The 16,750-nt window shown below is 47.7% G+C and overlaps 1 protein-coding gene across 1 annotated transcript in view; it reads right to left on the reverse strand.

Annotated features, from left to right (window-relative positions):
- Window positions 1-16,750, reverse strand: part of GRID1 (glutamate ionotropic receptor delta type subunit 1) — a 707,967-nt gene that overhangs the window by 12,133 nt on the left and 679,084 nt on the right. Inside the window, exon 14 of the mRNA XM_004432480.3 lies at window positions 4,975-5,141. Within this exon, the coding sequence (XP_004432537.1) occupies window positions 4,975-5,141 (167 nt within the window). The remainder of the gene's footprint in view (window positions 1-4,974; window positions 5,142-16,750) is intronic.

The raw sequence follows: 16,750 nt of genomic DNA on the forward strand, positions 1-16,750 counted from the left end.
TTCATAGACTCCCTTTGTAATCCAGGAGTCTGAACAGTGAGCTAGCGGTAGCTGGTGGTCCCCAGGCTCTTCACACCTAAGCTTTTCCCCTGGGGAGGTGGGCTCTTTAAGCCTGGCCCATAGTGATATATTCAGCTGAGAACACCTGCAGTGATCTCTCTGAGCCCTCTGGGTGTGCACAGTTTGAGAACCGTGGTTCTGCCAGCCAGGAGAAGCTCACTGCCAACTGGCCAGCTGAGCAGAGACCAGGCCAGTCTCTGCCCCAGACCTGCTTGTAGGCCAGGTGTGACCACAGGCTGAGGCTGAGCTCAATTACCATGCACGGGCTGTGACTGGTGGAGAAGGAGGGTGACAGCCCAGAGGGGCTCCCCTGACCTGCCAGCATCATTAGCCCAGCATAACATGGCCTGCTCCTGGCTGGGAACAGCCTGGCTCAGTGCAAAGAGCAGGCTTGGGAGGCACCAGATCTCAGCCAGGTGTCCCTAGACAAGTGAGCCCCTGCTAACCTCGGTTTCCTTATCTTTGCAACACAGACCCACAATCCCCACTAGGTGAGCAGATCCTTCCAGACACGGGCTGTGGGTTACTCTCCTTGTTTACCCCAGAGCGGGCACAGTGACTGGCATAACCTGGACTATCAGCGGATGTTTGGGGCATCAAGAAATGTAGGAATGTATTAACTGAATCAGGAAACTAATCTAAACTAAAATGGACATGGTGAGATAATGAGATAATGTCCTTTAAGTGCCCAGGACAAGGATCAGCACAGAAGACTTTGAATGTGGCTGTGCATGCTGGGGCTTGGTCGTTGAGATAAACACATATTTATATGTGCATTTGCATGGCTTGGGGTCGCGTTCAGTATGCTGCTGAGCACCATAAATCCCTTGCATGGTACACCCCATGATTAACTGGGCAGCTGCAGTGTCCCACTACCTCTGTGTGGCTTAGGACATGTTAGGAAATCTGCCTGATGTATGTCCACTGGCTCACGGTGACCGGCTGTTAATTAAAGTCTCCGCTGGCAGGGCTGAGTAAGCCGGGTCTCCTGGCAGTTACAGGAACCCCAGGGCTGGACAGGCAGGACACCAGGGCACTTCATAAGACTGTGGCGAGACAGCAGAGCTCTGTGTTCATTGGCACAGGTTCTGCTCTGACAGACATCAGCTCAAGCCCAGACTGCACCATCACACCAGCTATGTTATGAAACCTCTCAACTTGAGCTCTCTCATCACTAAAATCTGAGATCATAATAAACGCACCTACCTCACACAATTATTGTGACAAAATGAAAAGAGGGAACACATGTGGACCACTTAGCTCAATGTCTGGCACCTCATAAGAGCTCCCTAAAAGCTGGTCGATAGCTGCCCAGGCTGATGGCCATACTGACGAGCAGCCCGATCAGCCCAGGATGGCCAGGAGCCACCCCTTATGGAGATCATAGTAGGGACTGACCATTTTACGTTGTTTTAATCCTTGAAACAGCCTGTAAAGTAGTTCTTACTATGTTTGGTTTACGTGTTGAAGTCCTGAGGCTCAGAATCTAGATGACTGGCCCATAGTTGCACTTGGAAAGTGGCAAAGCTGCTCTTCAGAGTTGGGTCCTGCTGACCCGGGAGGCCATGCTCTTCCCAAAACACCAGGCTGCTAAGTCAGAACTCTGAGTTTCTAGCCTAGGGAACAGTGAGGCTATGCGGCCGGATCCCCATTCCTCTGCTCATCGCCTACAGCATCAGGCAGGCTGCTGAATTCTGCTGACTCTTCTCTTCTTCCTGCTCCTTATAATTGTATGCAATTTTTATGCCCAATATTATTCCAGAAGGAGGTAAGGTGATTTATAGGAAAACATAGAATAAAAACAAACAAACAAACCAAAAAGAAAATTTAAATACGCAAGCGACAAAGGAAAGACAAAACAAGGCCCAGGCGTGAAATGACTCCTAGCCCGAAGTAAGAGTAATGCACTCCATGATAATCTATACTCTTGCTTCCGAGTAGGCCGGAGCGATAATAGCCACTTCCTCAAGCCAGTTGTTCTCTTTTTCAGACAGATATAATTGTAGGTGCTTTCCCTTAGTCAATAGTTATGGAGTCTGCTACACAGTAGGTGCTCTACAAATGGCTGTTCAGTTGCTAAACACTTATTGAATGCCCACTCTGCATGCCATGGTCCACAAAAGGCTTGCAGCACTCAACTGCCACCATACAAGCACATAAATCGTAGCCTAGAGACCTTGTCTGCTGTCAAAGCAAAGGAGCATATCCATATTCAAAGAAATAGCTTAGTTCCCAGGACTAAGGGAAAGAAGGTTACAGCAGTTCCAGATAAGACTGGGTTCTGCTATTCACACAGGATGCTTTTTCTGTAAATGGCATGGAGCATTGCTTCCTGGACCTGCCGCCTTCCTCCTCTGAGGCATGCCACAGCTAGGGCAGCTCACAGTTCTGGATGCACCATACAACTGACCCTGTTAACGAACCATAGGCAGCATAAGTTGGAGGTCTGAGGGTTCCCCCCAATAGACACCCATCTGCCCAGGTAGGGGAAGGGAGGTGCGTCCAGCCCAGGAGGGGCTGCAACATAGAGACAGATGACGGTATTAGTAGAGGCCAGCACAACCTACTGGGGACATTTACCTACAGTCACAGAGCATGTGGCCTTCTGATGAAAGCAAACAGTAACAAATTACTTCTTGCTAGAATAACAAGGAAACTGGACTAACCACTTTTGTTTATAGTGACCACTGGGGCCACTGGAGTCAAGGACCAGTCCACAGGGGCTCTGTTGGGAGACAATCTTAACAGAACTTCACGGTCAGTGAGCTCTGCTTCCCTGACTCCATTGAATAATCCAGCCAAGAACAAAGCTCTCTCCTCTCTTTAGTGCATCAATATTCACTTCAGCCGACTTTTGGGAGATCTCTGAGCAGTGCCAGCGCCCGGAGACTCTGAGTTTCCCTCGCTGGGGACCCTGTGCTTCCGTGAGCACCGTCTTGGGGCACATTAGCTGTCTTGGTGGTGCTGCTGCTATGTTGGCCTCACGAGCTCCCTTACCATCTGTTCCAGAGAGCAGCTCACAGGTTGATGATCTGTGGAATGCCCTGAGCCTCCTGTCTCAGAAAACCAACTGGTGTAAACCTTAACACCACCAACGTATTACACATCCTGGAGAGAAGCCATTCTTTCTTCCTGCCTTTAATCTGAGCAATCAATATATCACTGCTCCTCCTTCTCTCTTGTCATCTCTCTCTGCTCCAGGGAGCAAAGGGAGGCACGGAATGTATACACGACTAAATTCTAGGGAAAATCTAAAAGCCTCATTTAACTTAATTAGTTCTACTCCTTTTCCCAGTTTTGCAAATGAGCCACTGAATGGATGGGTCCCACACCCTCCTCCTCGGCCCTTCTCTAATGGGGTTTAGGCAGAGGTGCTCATGATCAAAAGAACACAGTGGATATCTAGGAGGTAGGAGGAGGGAGGTGGGAGGGCTCAGAGAGTCCACAGCAACGTGGGCAAGCACTGAGGCTCAGGGGACCTGGATTCTCCTCCCAACTCGGCCAGCAGCTTCTCTGGCTACTGGAGGTAGCTTCTCTGAGGATGTTAGAGGGATGATCTCTAAGAACTCTTGCCCCTCCAAAAGAATGATCCTCAGTGCTGGACTGCATGCATTAATTAGGCAACTAGGGGACGCTCCGAAGCCTGGGCACCATGCTGGCTTTTTCACTTGAACACTTCTGCCACATTTTGGATTTTGGTAGACCAAGGTAGAGTCTGTCCTTAGACTTAGAGCTTCCTCTCTGGGCTCTGAAGTTCTGCCCCCTTCACCCACTAGGACGTCACCTCGCAAACATTTGTGAGCGGTAGGCCCAGGGCGTAGACGTTGTGGGGACGGGAGCGGCTGTTAGCAGGCTGGCTAATAGGAAAAGGCCGCTGAGCTTACTCATGCTCTTCCTGTCCACCTTCCCTGGCGAGGCCAGGTCGCCTGGCCAAGGATTAAGGGAAGCTCCTGTGGTAGAAAATGGGGGAGGGATGAGGAACGGCAATTTTTCTCAGGGAGGCTGGCCAGGTGTCCAGACTGAGCACTCGGAAAATTGATCATGCCCAAGGGTCCAGAGATCGGGCTCAAGGGACGGACTGGCACCAGCAAGTCACACGGGAAGGTAAATAGGCCAACACCAATGACACACACTGTATTCACTTCTAGGGGAGCATGTCCACGTGCCTTTGCTTAGGCTGGAGCACTTCTGTCTATACAGCCTCCTCCCCACCTTCCCCACAACACATCTGCTGGGATTAATTACCAGGACGCTGATCTGGGGGTGATGGGGAGGAGGCAGGTAATTAGCCACTGGCCACTCTCTGCAGTGGAGGGCCGGGGCCCTTCCTGCCCGGCAGACAGCATCTGCCCCTCAGCCCATGTGTAGATGAACGTAGAGTCTGCTTCTCTGACTCCACTTTTCTTCACATCTCCACATTGACTCTTCCCACTTTGCAGATACATTTATTTTAAAAAGTGATTATTAGGCCTTCCTAGATCCAATTAATTATTCATTTAATTTTAAATTACTGGCCTATCTGGCTAACTCCTAGTCATCCTTCAGGCCTCAGGTGTCACCTCCTCTGGGAAGTCCTCTCTGGTCTCCTGGGTCTGGTCAGATGCCCTCGTCTGCTCTCCTCTTCCTCCAGAATATCCTCTCAGTCCCACTTACTGCCCTGTGCTGGCATCACCTACTCACAGCACAGTTCCCACCCAGATATGCACCTGCACGGGAAGGGACCGTAGACTTCCTCTTCTTCATTGTGGGACCTGGCACAGGTCTAGCTGGGGGTGGGAAGAAGCTTGTACACAGTTGGTGCTGAGGAAAATGTGATGAACGAACATATTTGTGTTGGCCCTCATCTCCCAGGAGAACATAATTCTCCAGCCCCAGCACGGGTTGCTGCTGGAGTTGCACTCCTGGGCGGCCTACCTCTGGGAGAAGAGGTCCCTGTAGGGGCTGCCATGCTGCAGGGCGATCCCGTAGCCCTTGCTGCTGACGCTGTTGCTGACGACGGTCACAGAGCAGTCGTCATCCGTCAGGGCTGCGTACTCCACCACAGCCACATCCCACAGAAAGGCGTAGTTCCCCTTCTTTGCCTAAAAGACCAAAATAACTGTGAAGTTAGGCAGGCCTAGCCTGCTGCATTAGTTTTGAGCAGCAAGTCATTGCAGTGGTGGGATTTGAGAGACCCCCTCCTGATCGTCCTCCTGCCCACCAGCCAGCACAGCAAACTCTCCTCCCATTTTTTTGGCCTACAAATTCCACCACTGGTTGACGCCACTCCCTGTGGTTAGACATAAAAGGACATGATGCTGCCTCTGGTAGGCTCTGGTGTAGCACATCTCACAGAGAGAGGTGGGGAAGATGAACTGTAGGTGGGCTTGAAGGCTAGACTCCTGGTCACAGGGGCATAGCCTTATTTCTCAGATTAGTAGATTCGTTTTGGGGAGTGCAGAAAGTCTGACCCCAGGGAGTTGAGATTTTCTGATCAGAGATTTAGGAGGAGAATAATAGTATCCATTTAATATTTCTACTGAGAAGCTGACTGAGCCCTGCTTAGGGTGAACGTGGGAGATGGCCCTAGGTTCAGCGCCCCCAAATGGCCATGACTTAATATCTAAGTCACAAGCTTGCTACGCATGGAGAGGAACCAATTAAGGACAGTGTCCTGATTGTTATGGTGCCAGGCTGGGTTTCTGCCACTTGCCTTTCACTGCCTACATGAGAGTGTGCACACACACATACACAAACACATACATATGCCCTCATGCACACACATTTATATGCACACATATATGCATGCATGTACAGGTACACACACATGCACAAACATACATGTGCATGCACGTGTGTGCACATACACACAAACACAGACAGGAGCAGGTTTCTCGTGTCAATGTTTCCATAGCAATGCTAAGGTTGGAGATTATTTCATCAGGAATTTGCCTGCAGCCACAGCGGACGTCCCAGTCCATCACATCCATCCACAGCAGCCACTCAATTCTATCCTGAGCCATAATTCTGACTTTGCCTAGAGTTTGGGCACTAAGAAGGAATGTGAGCTGCTTTGCTTTTTGGAAAAAGATGCAAACTAGACATTGTCACTTGGCCAGCTTAAAATAGAGCATAAAGTCTTAATGCAGCAAAGTGCCTGGTTTTAATTCTATAGTGAGCACACAGATGCCTCTTTGCCTTTTCCTTCCCTCCTACTACAGCTCACACTAGAGGCTGCAAGACCTGAATCTGGGTTTGGTGGCATGGCTGAAACATCACAGACAATGATATGCCAAGCTGGCAAGCTACGAGCTTCATGACATTGTCAAGGGTGTTGTTCCAGTCTCCTGCCTTCATTCAGTTGAGTCTTCATGTTCACTGAGACTTTCCAAAGAGTGCCATAGTTGCTTAGATGAAGCTAGTCAAGATTTTACTTCTTTTGGGACCCTAAGTGTCCTTGGCCCAAAATGGCTCATTTTCTCACCAGAAGTTTTCCATCAGAAGGATTTGTGGGCAAGGTGTGGCCTCCCCCAGCAGGAATAGGCTGCTCCTAGCCATTCACATAACTTTGCCCAATGACCTTGTAAGAAATGACATGCACCTGTGCCACCCATTGGCTTTCACCTCAGGGAGCAATGCAAATATTACATCAAAGCCTCTTTCCTCGGCCAAGCCAATTTCAGAAGTCCCAAAGGGCTTTGACCCAGGTTGCAAAATTACACTCATTTCTCTTCCTCCACATGGGAAGATAACAGTCTTTGAAATTTTTTCCTGCTGGCAAACATGTTTTCTCATGAAAAGATATAAATTTCCAACCTCTTAGTAACTGAGTTTCTCAGCAAAATATTGACTTATAACCTAATATTTGGCTTCAGTCTGACTTTGGAGCATTTCACATCCACGCTCACAATTTGACATGACAATCAGACACTGTTATTTGTACGATTTCAAAAGGGCATGTCACGTTGAAGGAAGAACTAGGATCAGATTCGTTTCTACCTTTCAAGTGATGTTCCAAGAAGGAAAAGAAATAAGCTGGCCCAGATCGAGTAGAAACTGACTCTGATGAAAGCCTGGCATGGCCACCTTGATGGCGTGCGTGGATTCCTATAAATCACGAGCATTCGTGGCTCCCGTTTGGGCTGAGTGACAGGTGAGCACAGCTGCATGAAGGAAGTTGCATTTACAGTCCTTCTGGCCTAAGCTGAGAAGGCAGGAAACATGCAAGGGATGCTGGCAATGTCTCAGCCACAAATCCCTGCTAACTGGGAAGGTAGATGAGGAAAAAGGGAGAAGTTCTCCTTCTTGAGCTGCTGAATGACCGCATTCAATCTCCCCATTCATAAACAGGGACTAAATTTACTATTATATTTCTCACATCTGCTTCATGAAGCACGTGGCTGGATCCCTAATTACCTGATGAGGACCTGAAGAGGCCGCTGTGCCACATCTTGTATGTGAGCCAAATCAAAAGCTCCAACTGCAAAGGGACAAGGTAGATCCCAGGTCTACCCTTATGAAATACGCTAAATCCCCAACATCCCTTCCCCAGCACCCCAGAGCTTCCTTGATCCTCCTCTCTTAGCCCCACGCTGAATAAAATGCAGCAGCAAAACCTTCCCTGGGCTTCCCAAGTCCATCAGTTTCCAGGAAAACTTTTTGGACCTTGTAGACTTCTCCCCAATCTTCCTGGTGTCTCACAGACCCTGTATGAGACAGAAGGCTTCTTGGGTCTGACCATGCTCTCAGGCACACTTCAGATGCCAGCTATAAGAAGCCCAAACACCCCACCCATCATGGCTCTGTCCCCTTTATATAGAGCCTCTTCTTTCCCCCATGCAGAATGAGCTCCACACACCCCCCTAAAATTCTAAGATGTGCTTCTTCTTTTTGTAGAAGCAGAACCAGTTTTCCACGTGGCCCCTAATAATTATGCATCCACCTTCTTGTTCTGTGCTGCTTGTCCACAAGGTCTGGCTTCTCCATATGTGGGGGACACCGATTATATCAGACATCTGCCTCCAGGAGAGCCAAAAATTTCCTCTCTCTCTCTCTCCCCCTATCACAAGCTCATCCTCTTCCTTTGTTGAGTCTGAGCATTTCTCCCATCCTGCTCTGAGGCTGAGCTCCCTCCTCTGTGCTTAGCCTGGGAGGCTAAGCTTCATTTCCGTGGGGACGGCATTCCTACCCCTCTCCCCCACTCTCCAGCCCCTCAAGCCCATGGCAGAGACTCCTCCCACTCTGAGACATGTGCCATTTCCTGTTTATATTAACTACTCCCCTCTGTTGAGGATTTTTTTCCCAGTCTCTTGGGAAGACAGTGTTGGCAGGAATCTAGTCTCTTCTCAACTGTGTGTCATTGGCTGCTCCTCACAGAGGGAGAAGGGTGAACCGGACACCTTCCTGCAGGAGCCCGGAATTCCCTTGGCCAAATGGCACAACAGATCTTTGGAGCTGGCTATTTTGCCATTTCCGGTTCATACTAACACTCTTCCTTGTTTCTCCCAGTCCTGTCCTTTCCTTCCTAGGTGGCTGTAGAGAGTGAAGGAGGATGTTATCTGAGAGCAAGCATGATAGGCAGAGAGCTGTTTACAAATTGTTGACCTTTATTTCATAATGCCTAAAAGATAAAAGTGATACCATACATTTGTGTTTTGCATTAAAACAAAACAAGAACAAATATTGTATTTCACCTCTTCAATGGGTTAAATTACCTTTATCTGGCTGGCCCATTTCTAATGTTAAATGTATTCTGAATTTCTAATCACTGGCTTACCATGCATCAATGCCTTGGAATGTGGCTGTTGGAAAATTAGGCTGGAGACAAGGCCGGTTGATTCAGCCAAGACTCCCTCAAGCCCTTGGTGCTATGCAGAGCGTAGGTGGGCATAGAAACCCAGAGAGTCCTTTAGGACTAGCTCTGGGGTCCTGGGATTACAGCCCAGGATTCCTCCAGGAGCTCTGGAAGGAATTTGCAGATCATCTAAGAAAGTGGAGGTTTGAAAGTAATATGGCCTAGAACTGTCATTTGCTACTTCCACAGTGTTTTGTTTTGCTTTTTAATTGATAATAACCAGCGTAAGAGAGGTTCTGACAAAATGGGCATGATCCTTTGTGTCAATAGGCATCACAGAATGACACAACCCTTTGGAAAGTAATGCAGCAATACATAACGTGAACATTTAAAACTGCTCATGTCCTTACCCTAGCAAACTGGGAACTTAATCTCAAAAGTAAATCAACATATCTACGTATCTTAAAGATACAACAGATATTTAAAATGTAATGTTGACTATAAAGTAAGTATACAAAGAGTTTAAATATTCAATATTAGGGAAATAATTTAATAAGTTATAGTTCATGAATGTGATGGGGTTTTATACAACAGATAGTAATTTTAAAGACTATGCAGAAACACAGAAATATATATATAATGAAAGCAGCAGAAAACAAGAGGATGAATAACCTGTTGTTACTGTTCTGTATACATGTGAAATGTAATATGCCAAAAGACAGACAATATGGTCACATAAGGGAGTGGGATTAATGACGACTCTTAGGAGAGGTTGATTAAAACGTTTTCTTTAATCTTGTTACACAGTCTGTGCTATCATATACTACGTAGGTGCCAAATCCCATCTCTGCCGCCCGGGGGGCCTTCGGCTCCTGGAAGTGCCCTTGCCCATCAACAGAACACAAAGGCCTGGCAGAGAGCTCCAATTCCCAGGGCACTGGCTCCCTGGCACTACCCAAACACCTGGGAAAGTCTCCCTCACATCCCTGGCCCGCATCTAAACATTTTGCTTCGTTTCACTCTCTCCTTTCCCTAAAAGAAAAAGAAAAGGCATTTGGTTCACATATAAAAAGAATAAATGTGAGGACTTAGGGAAAGGAGGAAAGAACAGTGTTGACACTGGAGAAAGGCAAGGGCATCTGGGCACCCATCCCCAGGATGCCAGGGCAGCAGCAGGTAGAGAGGCCACCCTTGGCTTGTCTCCCAGTAAGCATCTTAACAAACAGAATCCAGCCCATCCCTGAAGTCCACCCGGTCCTTATTCCACTGACACGCTGGAGCGCTACAAATGGAAAGAGATTGAAACCCAGTGCTCAGAGCATCCTCCCTGACATTTGGAGGAACATGATCAGCCTCTATTGCTGGAGGAAGGTTGGGCACCATAAACAAAGGCACGAGTGAGCTGGGATATTGGATGACTCACTCTGCGCCGCTCCACACTGGTAATGAAAGGAGATTGCACTGCTTGTCATTGCACCACTGATTCCACCCTTCCCAGAACTCACTCAGAGCACAAACTTTCAGAGACAACAGCCTTCGAGGCAGAACTTCATTATGAAGTTTGAATCCATCCTGACTGCTTTTGGGAAGGGGCAAGCAAGCTCACTGTTCCCCCTAACCAGAATGCTGGTGCTGCAAACATCAAACACAAGTGGTATCAGAGGGAAAGCGTCGAAGGAAACCAGGAGCCCACAGTGTCGGGGACGGGGGCAGGTGTGGAGGGCCTGCTGGGCACAGGTGCCCTCAGAAACCACATTACTTTTCCATCCACAGTATAATTCTGAGGGGCACAACATTAACCTCATTCTACAGAGGAAGAAACCGAGGCTCAGAAAAATAAAGTGACTTGTCCCAAACAAACCCGGATGGTGAGTGGAGGAGCCAGGTCAACCTGAGGTCCCTCAGGCTCCAAGAAGCCTGTGCTCTCCCCTCTGCCCTTCCTGGACTCGTGAAGGGAGGGCTGGGGAAGTTGATCCCAGTTTCCTTGCCCTCTGAGGACTTCCCGGGGGAATGCTGTGGGTGATGGAACACACAGAATGGCAATGACTGTCTTTCTGCAGCTTTACAAACAGAGGTGGTTCACGGAACTGCTGAAATGCTGGAGAGGGCAGACATGGGGCCCTCACTGTCTCTGGACGGGGTCATTAGGATGTCAAGGGCTCCCTGGAAACCTGCCGCATCCTCATGTGCATTCACCATCCAGTGGCACGCTCCTTGCCTCTCCCTGCATCCACCCTTCACCCTAGTCATGCAGAACTGGGCCATCTCAAGCATCCCAAATATTAGCTCCTATGGTCGTGTTCATAAAACGGCAACACATTGCCACACACAGCCTGAACCCAGGCTACAGTGATACCTGTACTATGCACTGTGCCAAATCACAAGATGCAACAGTAAAAACCTAGACCATCTGCGGAGAAAAGGACAATTTTACAGTCTGCTGGTAGGAGTGTGGGCTGGCATGATATTTCTGGAATGGCAATTTGGTGGGAAGAATCAAATGCTTTTAAAATGTGCATATGTAGCAATTCCACCCCTAGTGATTTATCCTTAGGAATTATTCCGTTTCTGAAAAGATGTTTGTACAAGGATTTTCAGGGCAACACTGTTTAAACCAGCAAGAATTGGAAACAACTTAACTGCTCAACAATTGAGAATTAGCCAGGTAAATGACAGAACAGATGGTGGAATACTGTGTTACCATTACTATGATGTTTTAAAAGAACATTCATTGCTAAGGGAAACAACTGTCCATGGTAAACAAGAACCAGACTGGTTCTAGACTCCAACTGTATGGACTCGAATCCCAACTTCACTGCTTACTGGCTGTTTGAGTGCCAGTAAGTTCTTAATATCTCCAGGCCTCAGTTCCACTGCATGTAAAAAGGTCCATATCTCCCAGACTTCTGATGAGGATTGAATCCCTCAGTAAACGACATGCTTAGGGCCTTGCCTGGTATATTATAAATGCTAAATAAGTGATAACAGTATTATACTGTTTAGTGAAAAAGAACCTATTGCAATTGAGTATTTATATTGTGATATCCTTTTTAAATTGTTATGTAAAAACTTTATGTGTATGAAGAATCAAAACCAAGCACCAAATGCCAAGAACAGTCATCTTTGGGTGGTGCCATCTTGGGTGACTTCTGTTGGTTTCTTTCAATCTCTTGTGTTGCTCATGTTTTCTGCAGCTCAGCAAACTTTTCTTCTGTGGTTGCAGCTGCCCAAGAGGGTATAACTTCAGTGATTCCACTTCCTTCCTTGAGCACACCGTGGTGACAGATAGGGTTCTGGATGAAGACAGACCTACTGCTATATCCTAGCTCTTCCGAGAACCTACAGTCTTGGGGGCTAATAATCGCGCCCTAGAGGACTATTCTGAGTGTGAAATTACAGCATGCGAGGCACTGTGCCTGGACATAGCGAGGGCTCAGTGCAAGCCATGCCTCCTTCTCCCTCTTGCAGTCCCCAGCCTGATTCAGGAGATCAATCTGTCAGCCGTTATTGAAACATCTTTGCTCCCACCCACTTCCCTCCTGCCAGTCATTCCTCCACCTTCACCAAGTCAGCAACATGCTCTGCGCGAGTGGTGTGTGTGTGAGTGCGTGTAAGTATGTGCACATGAGAATGCATGTGCATGAGTGTATGCCTGTGTGTGGGAATGTGTGAGTGTGTGTGAGCACCACAGCCCCCAGGGAAGCAGCATAGAAGTGAACTCAGGTACTGAGCACCTGGAGAGCCACAAAGGATTCAAGAAAAGCAGACCTTCAGCTGACGATCAGGACTCTCTCTCTCCTTAGTCTCTCAAAACAGTGGAAAGAAGTCATCCAAAGTGACATGAAAACATAAAGCAGACAATCAACAGGACCTTGAGAGGTGTTCACAAGCCTTCCTCAGGGGGCTGGAAGGAAACCTGTCGCCCAAGGAGTAAAAGATAATGACCCATTACCCAGATCCACCGCTGGACCAGCAAAGCAGGCAAACCAGAACAAGATTGGTAGGAAGGGCAGCTGGCAGCTGGACTCTCCCAAAGTTAGTGGAATGGCTGCTTTCCTGAAATGTCCACAGGGCACAAAGACAGTCTGGCTCATGGCTTCAGACCAGAGTGAACAGGATGGCGCTGGACGATGAGATTACACAACCAAAGGGGCAGCAAGGCCATCTGGTTGGGGGGTGTTCTGTGTTTGTGTGTGTGCGTGCGTGTGTATGTGTGTGTGTGTGGCCATGAGCACAGGCCATGAGGCCACCCTGCAGGCTGTCACGGTGATCCAGTGAGGCTGCCCATGACCTGGGTAAGAGGACCGAGATGATGGAGATGTCCCAAGGCTACAGCAGCAGAAAATGGCTCCTAAAGGCCAGGCACTAGGACTGCAAGATGATTTCTGCACATGCTTACCTGTCTCATCCAGGAATTCCTGTGTCCTAGAGTAACAGTCAAAACTGAGGAGCATAGTAAGGGATAGAGAGAGGGGCAAGTAATTTCTCAGGCCACCAATGCTGTTACTCCTATATTATCTTCTCTTTGGTTCCTTAACTTTCTTTCTAGAATCTTCAACTCCCTTTCAGAGAGCACAGCATGGTATATTGGTGAGAGCAAGGATGAGACGGGCAGACCAGGCCTTTCCCAGCTACCTGAGTGACCCCATCTAGAAGACAGGGAGAGCAAGCCCACCCACCTCACAGGCTCATCACAGGAAGAGATGGCATGGAAAGTGTCTGATGCACTGAAGGAACTCAAACAATATGATGCTATCCTCATGATCATGATAATCATCACCAGCATCATCCTCACAGCTTAAAGTTTGCATCCTCATTAAAATGAAACTGCCTTTGGGGAAATAACACTTGAACTTGTCCTCAGTCATCAGCTTGGTAAATTAGAAAGACTGTTAGACTGGGCCACAGTCTTGGCCCAGTTACTGACTCACTATCAATTTGTAAAAGTGGAAGACGGGCCCATATAGTTCTTAAGGTCATTTCTAGCTTTAACATCTTCAAAGTCTATGATATAGACCAGTGGTTCTCAAAGTGTGTTCCCTGAACCAGCAGCATCAGCATCACCGGAAAACTTATAAGAAATGTAAATTCTCAGTCTCCATACCAGACCCACTGAATAAGAGACTCTGGGAGTGGGGCCCAACAATCTACATTTTAATAAGCTCTCCAGGTGATCCTGATGTATGCTGAAGTTGAGATCCAGTGATATAGACCTCTGTGTCAATTAACTTTCTGATCTTCTCTTGAGAGCAGGTTTAGACAAGGAGAGAGTATTATGGCTCTAGGGCCTCGGGTTCGGGCATTAAATGGAGGAGGGTAAATCACAGAGTTGAGAGATCAAGGCTACTGAAAACAAACATTAAAGGAAAGGCATACTTTATATCTTCTTCCCGCGAAGCTCTCTACGTGGTGCTTTCTCATCCACTCTCTTCTTAGAAAGTTCAGGATAAACTTCCACAGTATAAACTGTGTCCATTTTCCAAGGAAATTGAGGCTCAAAAAGGACTTTGCCCGGGGCTGGCCCGGTGGCGCAAGTGGTTAAGTGCGTGTGCTTCGCTGCGGTGGCCCGGGGTTCACCGGATCGGATCCCAGGCGTGCACTGACGCACCGCTTGGCAAGCCATGCTGTGGCGGCGTCCCATATAAAGTGGAGGAAGATGGGCATGGATGTTAGCCCAGGGCCAGTCTCCCCCAGGAAAAAGAGGAGGATTGGCAGATGTTAGCTTAGGGCCGATCTGCCTGACAAAAAAAAAAAAAAAAAAACGACTGTGGCCAAGACCACAGAATCAGCTATTGGCAGAGCTGAATGTCTCCCCAGCTCTCCTTGACTGCAAATGGCCTTCCCCTCTCCCACATCAGAAGTTCAACATCAGTAGCCCCCAAGAGCCACATAGAGCCCCCTGAGCAGCTAGCTCTGTTATCATGTTGGTTTTTTCTCTTCTGCTGCTAGATTCTGGCCAAGCTTTTGCTAATGATGTCTGCCTCCTGCACTTGACCCTATGGAGGCTTCATGCCCACATTCCCTTTTAGGGCCTCTTACACTCTGGGGAGAAATGTTCTTATTTAATGAACCAAGTATTGTCTTAGTGGGAGAAGGTTTCTCACATCTCCAAGAGAGAAGGAGCTGGTCTGGTACAAAGGAAAAAGAAAAGTCCTAACTTGGAAGAATGAATGGCTCCTTCCTCAAAGTCTGAAATTGCACACTGTCAGCAAAACCAGGGGCCATAAATAACCTTCTCAGCGGGGCAAAGGGACATATTGATTTTCAATGATTTGTCAGAATTTTAAATTGTCCAAAGACCATGATAAACAACAATCTAATCTGAGTTATTCCATGGGAAAGATTAAGAATGATCTAAAAGAAGGAGTAAATTGGTTTGCTTAGATACAAAATAGATTACAGAGAGAAAAGAATACAGAATGAAAAATGTCATCCTGGCAAAGGAAAACAACCTAAGAACACATGAACTCACACAGCAGAGGACAGACATCCAGGCAGTCAAACACCTCACAAAGAAGGACAGGGAAAGGGCACGTGCACCCACGCACACAGACGCGGGGAAGGATGTAACCCCGTGGCCATGCATGCTCTGTTCACTGCCCCAGCGTGACATCTGGCATACAGTTGGTGCTGAATAAATATGTGTAAAGTGATCAATGAAGAACTAAAGGGATGGACACTGGAATCTGGGAAGCCTGGGTCCTTGAATCAAAGCAAGCTGGTCTGGTTATGCCCTGTTTGCCCCTCCTGGTCTGTGCTCCACTCTTCTCCACTCTGCCCTCTCTTCCGGGGCGGGCCTTCATGGACAGTATCAATGGGCACCCTTGGCTTCTGGCTAAGAGTCACTTTCTAAGATTCAGCAATAAATCAAATACTAATACTAATAAAACAACGATCATAACAACAAGCACCATTCATTCAAGCATATGTCCTCAAACTTGAGAGGACACGAGAATCACCTGAAGCACATGTTCAAATACAGATTCCTAACCCTCCTCTCGCTCCCCTCCCCCAGTTTCTGATCCATTGGGTCTAAAGTAGGGCCCAAGAATTTTACTTCTAAGATGTCCCCAGATGATGCTCATGCTGCTGGTCCAAGGACCACACTTTGAGAACTACTGTGTTAAAATATACTCTACAAGGCATTGCCCTAATCCCTTCACATCACCTCCAACCAGTACAGAAACTCTGGGAAGACCCACTACTATTATTCCTGTTTTTCAGATGAGGTAACTTTGTTCAGGAGTTAGTTAACTTGCCTGAGATCACACCTCTGGCATGAGATGGATGCAACAACCAAACCTACTTCTTGTTAACTCAAATCCCACACTCTATTCACTACACTACATTGCCTTCACTGAGCACTTGACTTCATTGAGACAAAGTTCAAGTGAGACCCATGAAACTACACCCTGAGGCCGGGGTGGCTTTGCTATCTGCAGCCAACTCCTCTCAATGTTTCTTTAGCCATAAAAGGTTGTTGGGAACCAACAACTCGAACTCTACCGGAAGGAGAGAAGAGCAGTAAAATTGCCTGTGATCACAGTTAATATTAAAGACTCTCTCTTGCTGTGTTGGGAGACCATCCCTGAGGGATTTAGGTTGAGGAGTATCATTCTCTAACCCCATTTGTGGCTAAGTATTCCTTTATGGTCTTTGTGAAAATGTCAGCCTGGAGAGAGAGAGAGCGCTCACACAATAGCCTTCAAGCACTTGGCGGAGCTACAATAGAGGTCACATTCTGACCAAAAAGATCCAAAGAGACTCCCACCCCTCACAACCGAAGAAGCTCTGGGCTCTACTTGTCAAGATGTACAGCTTTGTAAGGTCAAAGGGTCAGAAAGATTCACCACTGGAAGGGCCTGGCAGGGACACTGCCCTGAGAGAAGCCTGCTGCATAGCTGGGGGATGCCAAAC

The sequence above is a fragment of the Ceratotherium simum genome, chromosome 6 (genome assembly GCF_057802395.1).
Source record: "Ceratotherium simum simum isolate JZ-2026a chromosome 6, ASM5780239v1, whole genome shotgun sequence".
Lineage (NCBI taxonomy): Eukaryota > Metazoa > Chordata > Mammalia > Perissodactyla > Rhinocerotidae > Ceratotherium > Ceratotherium simum.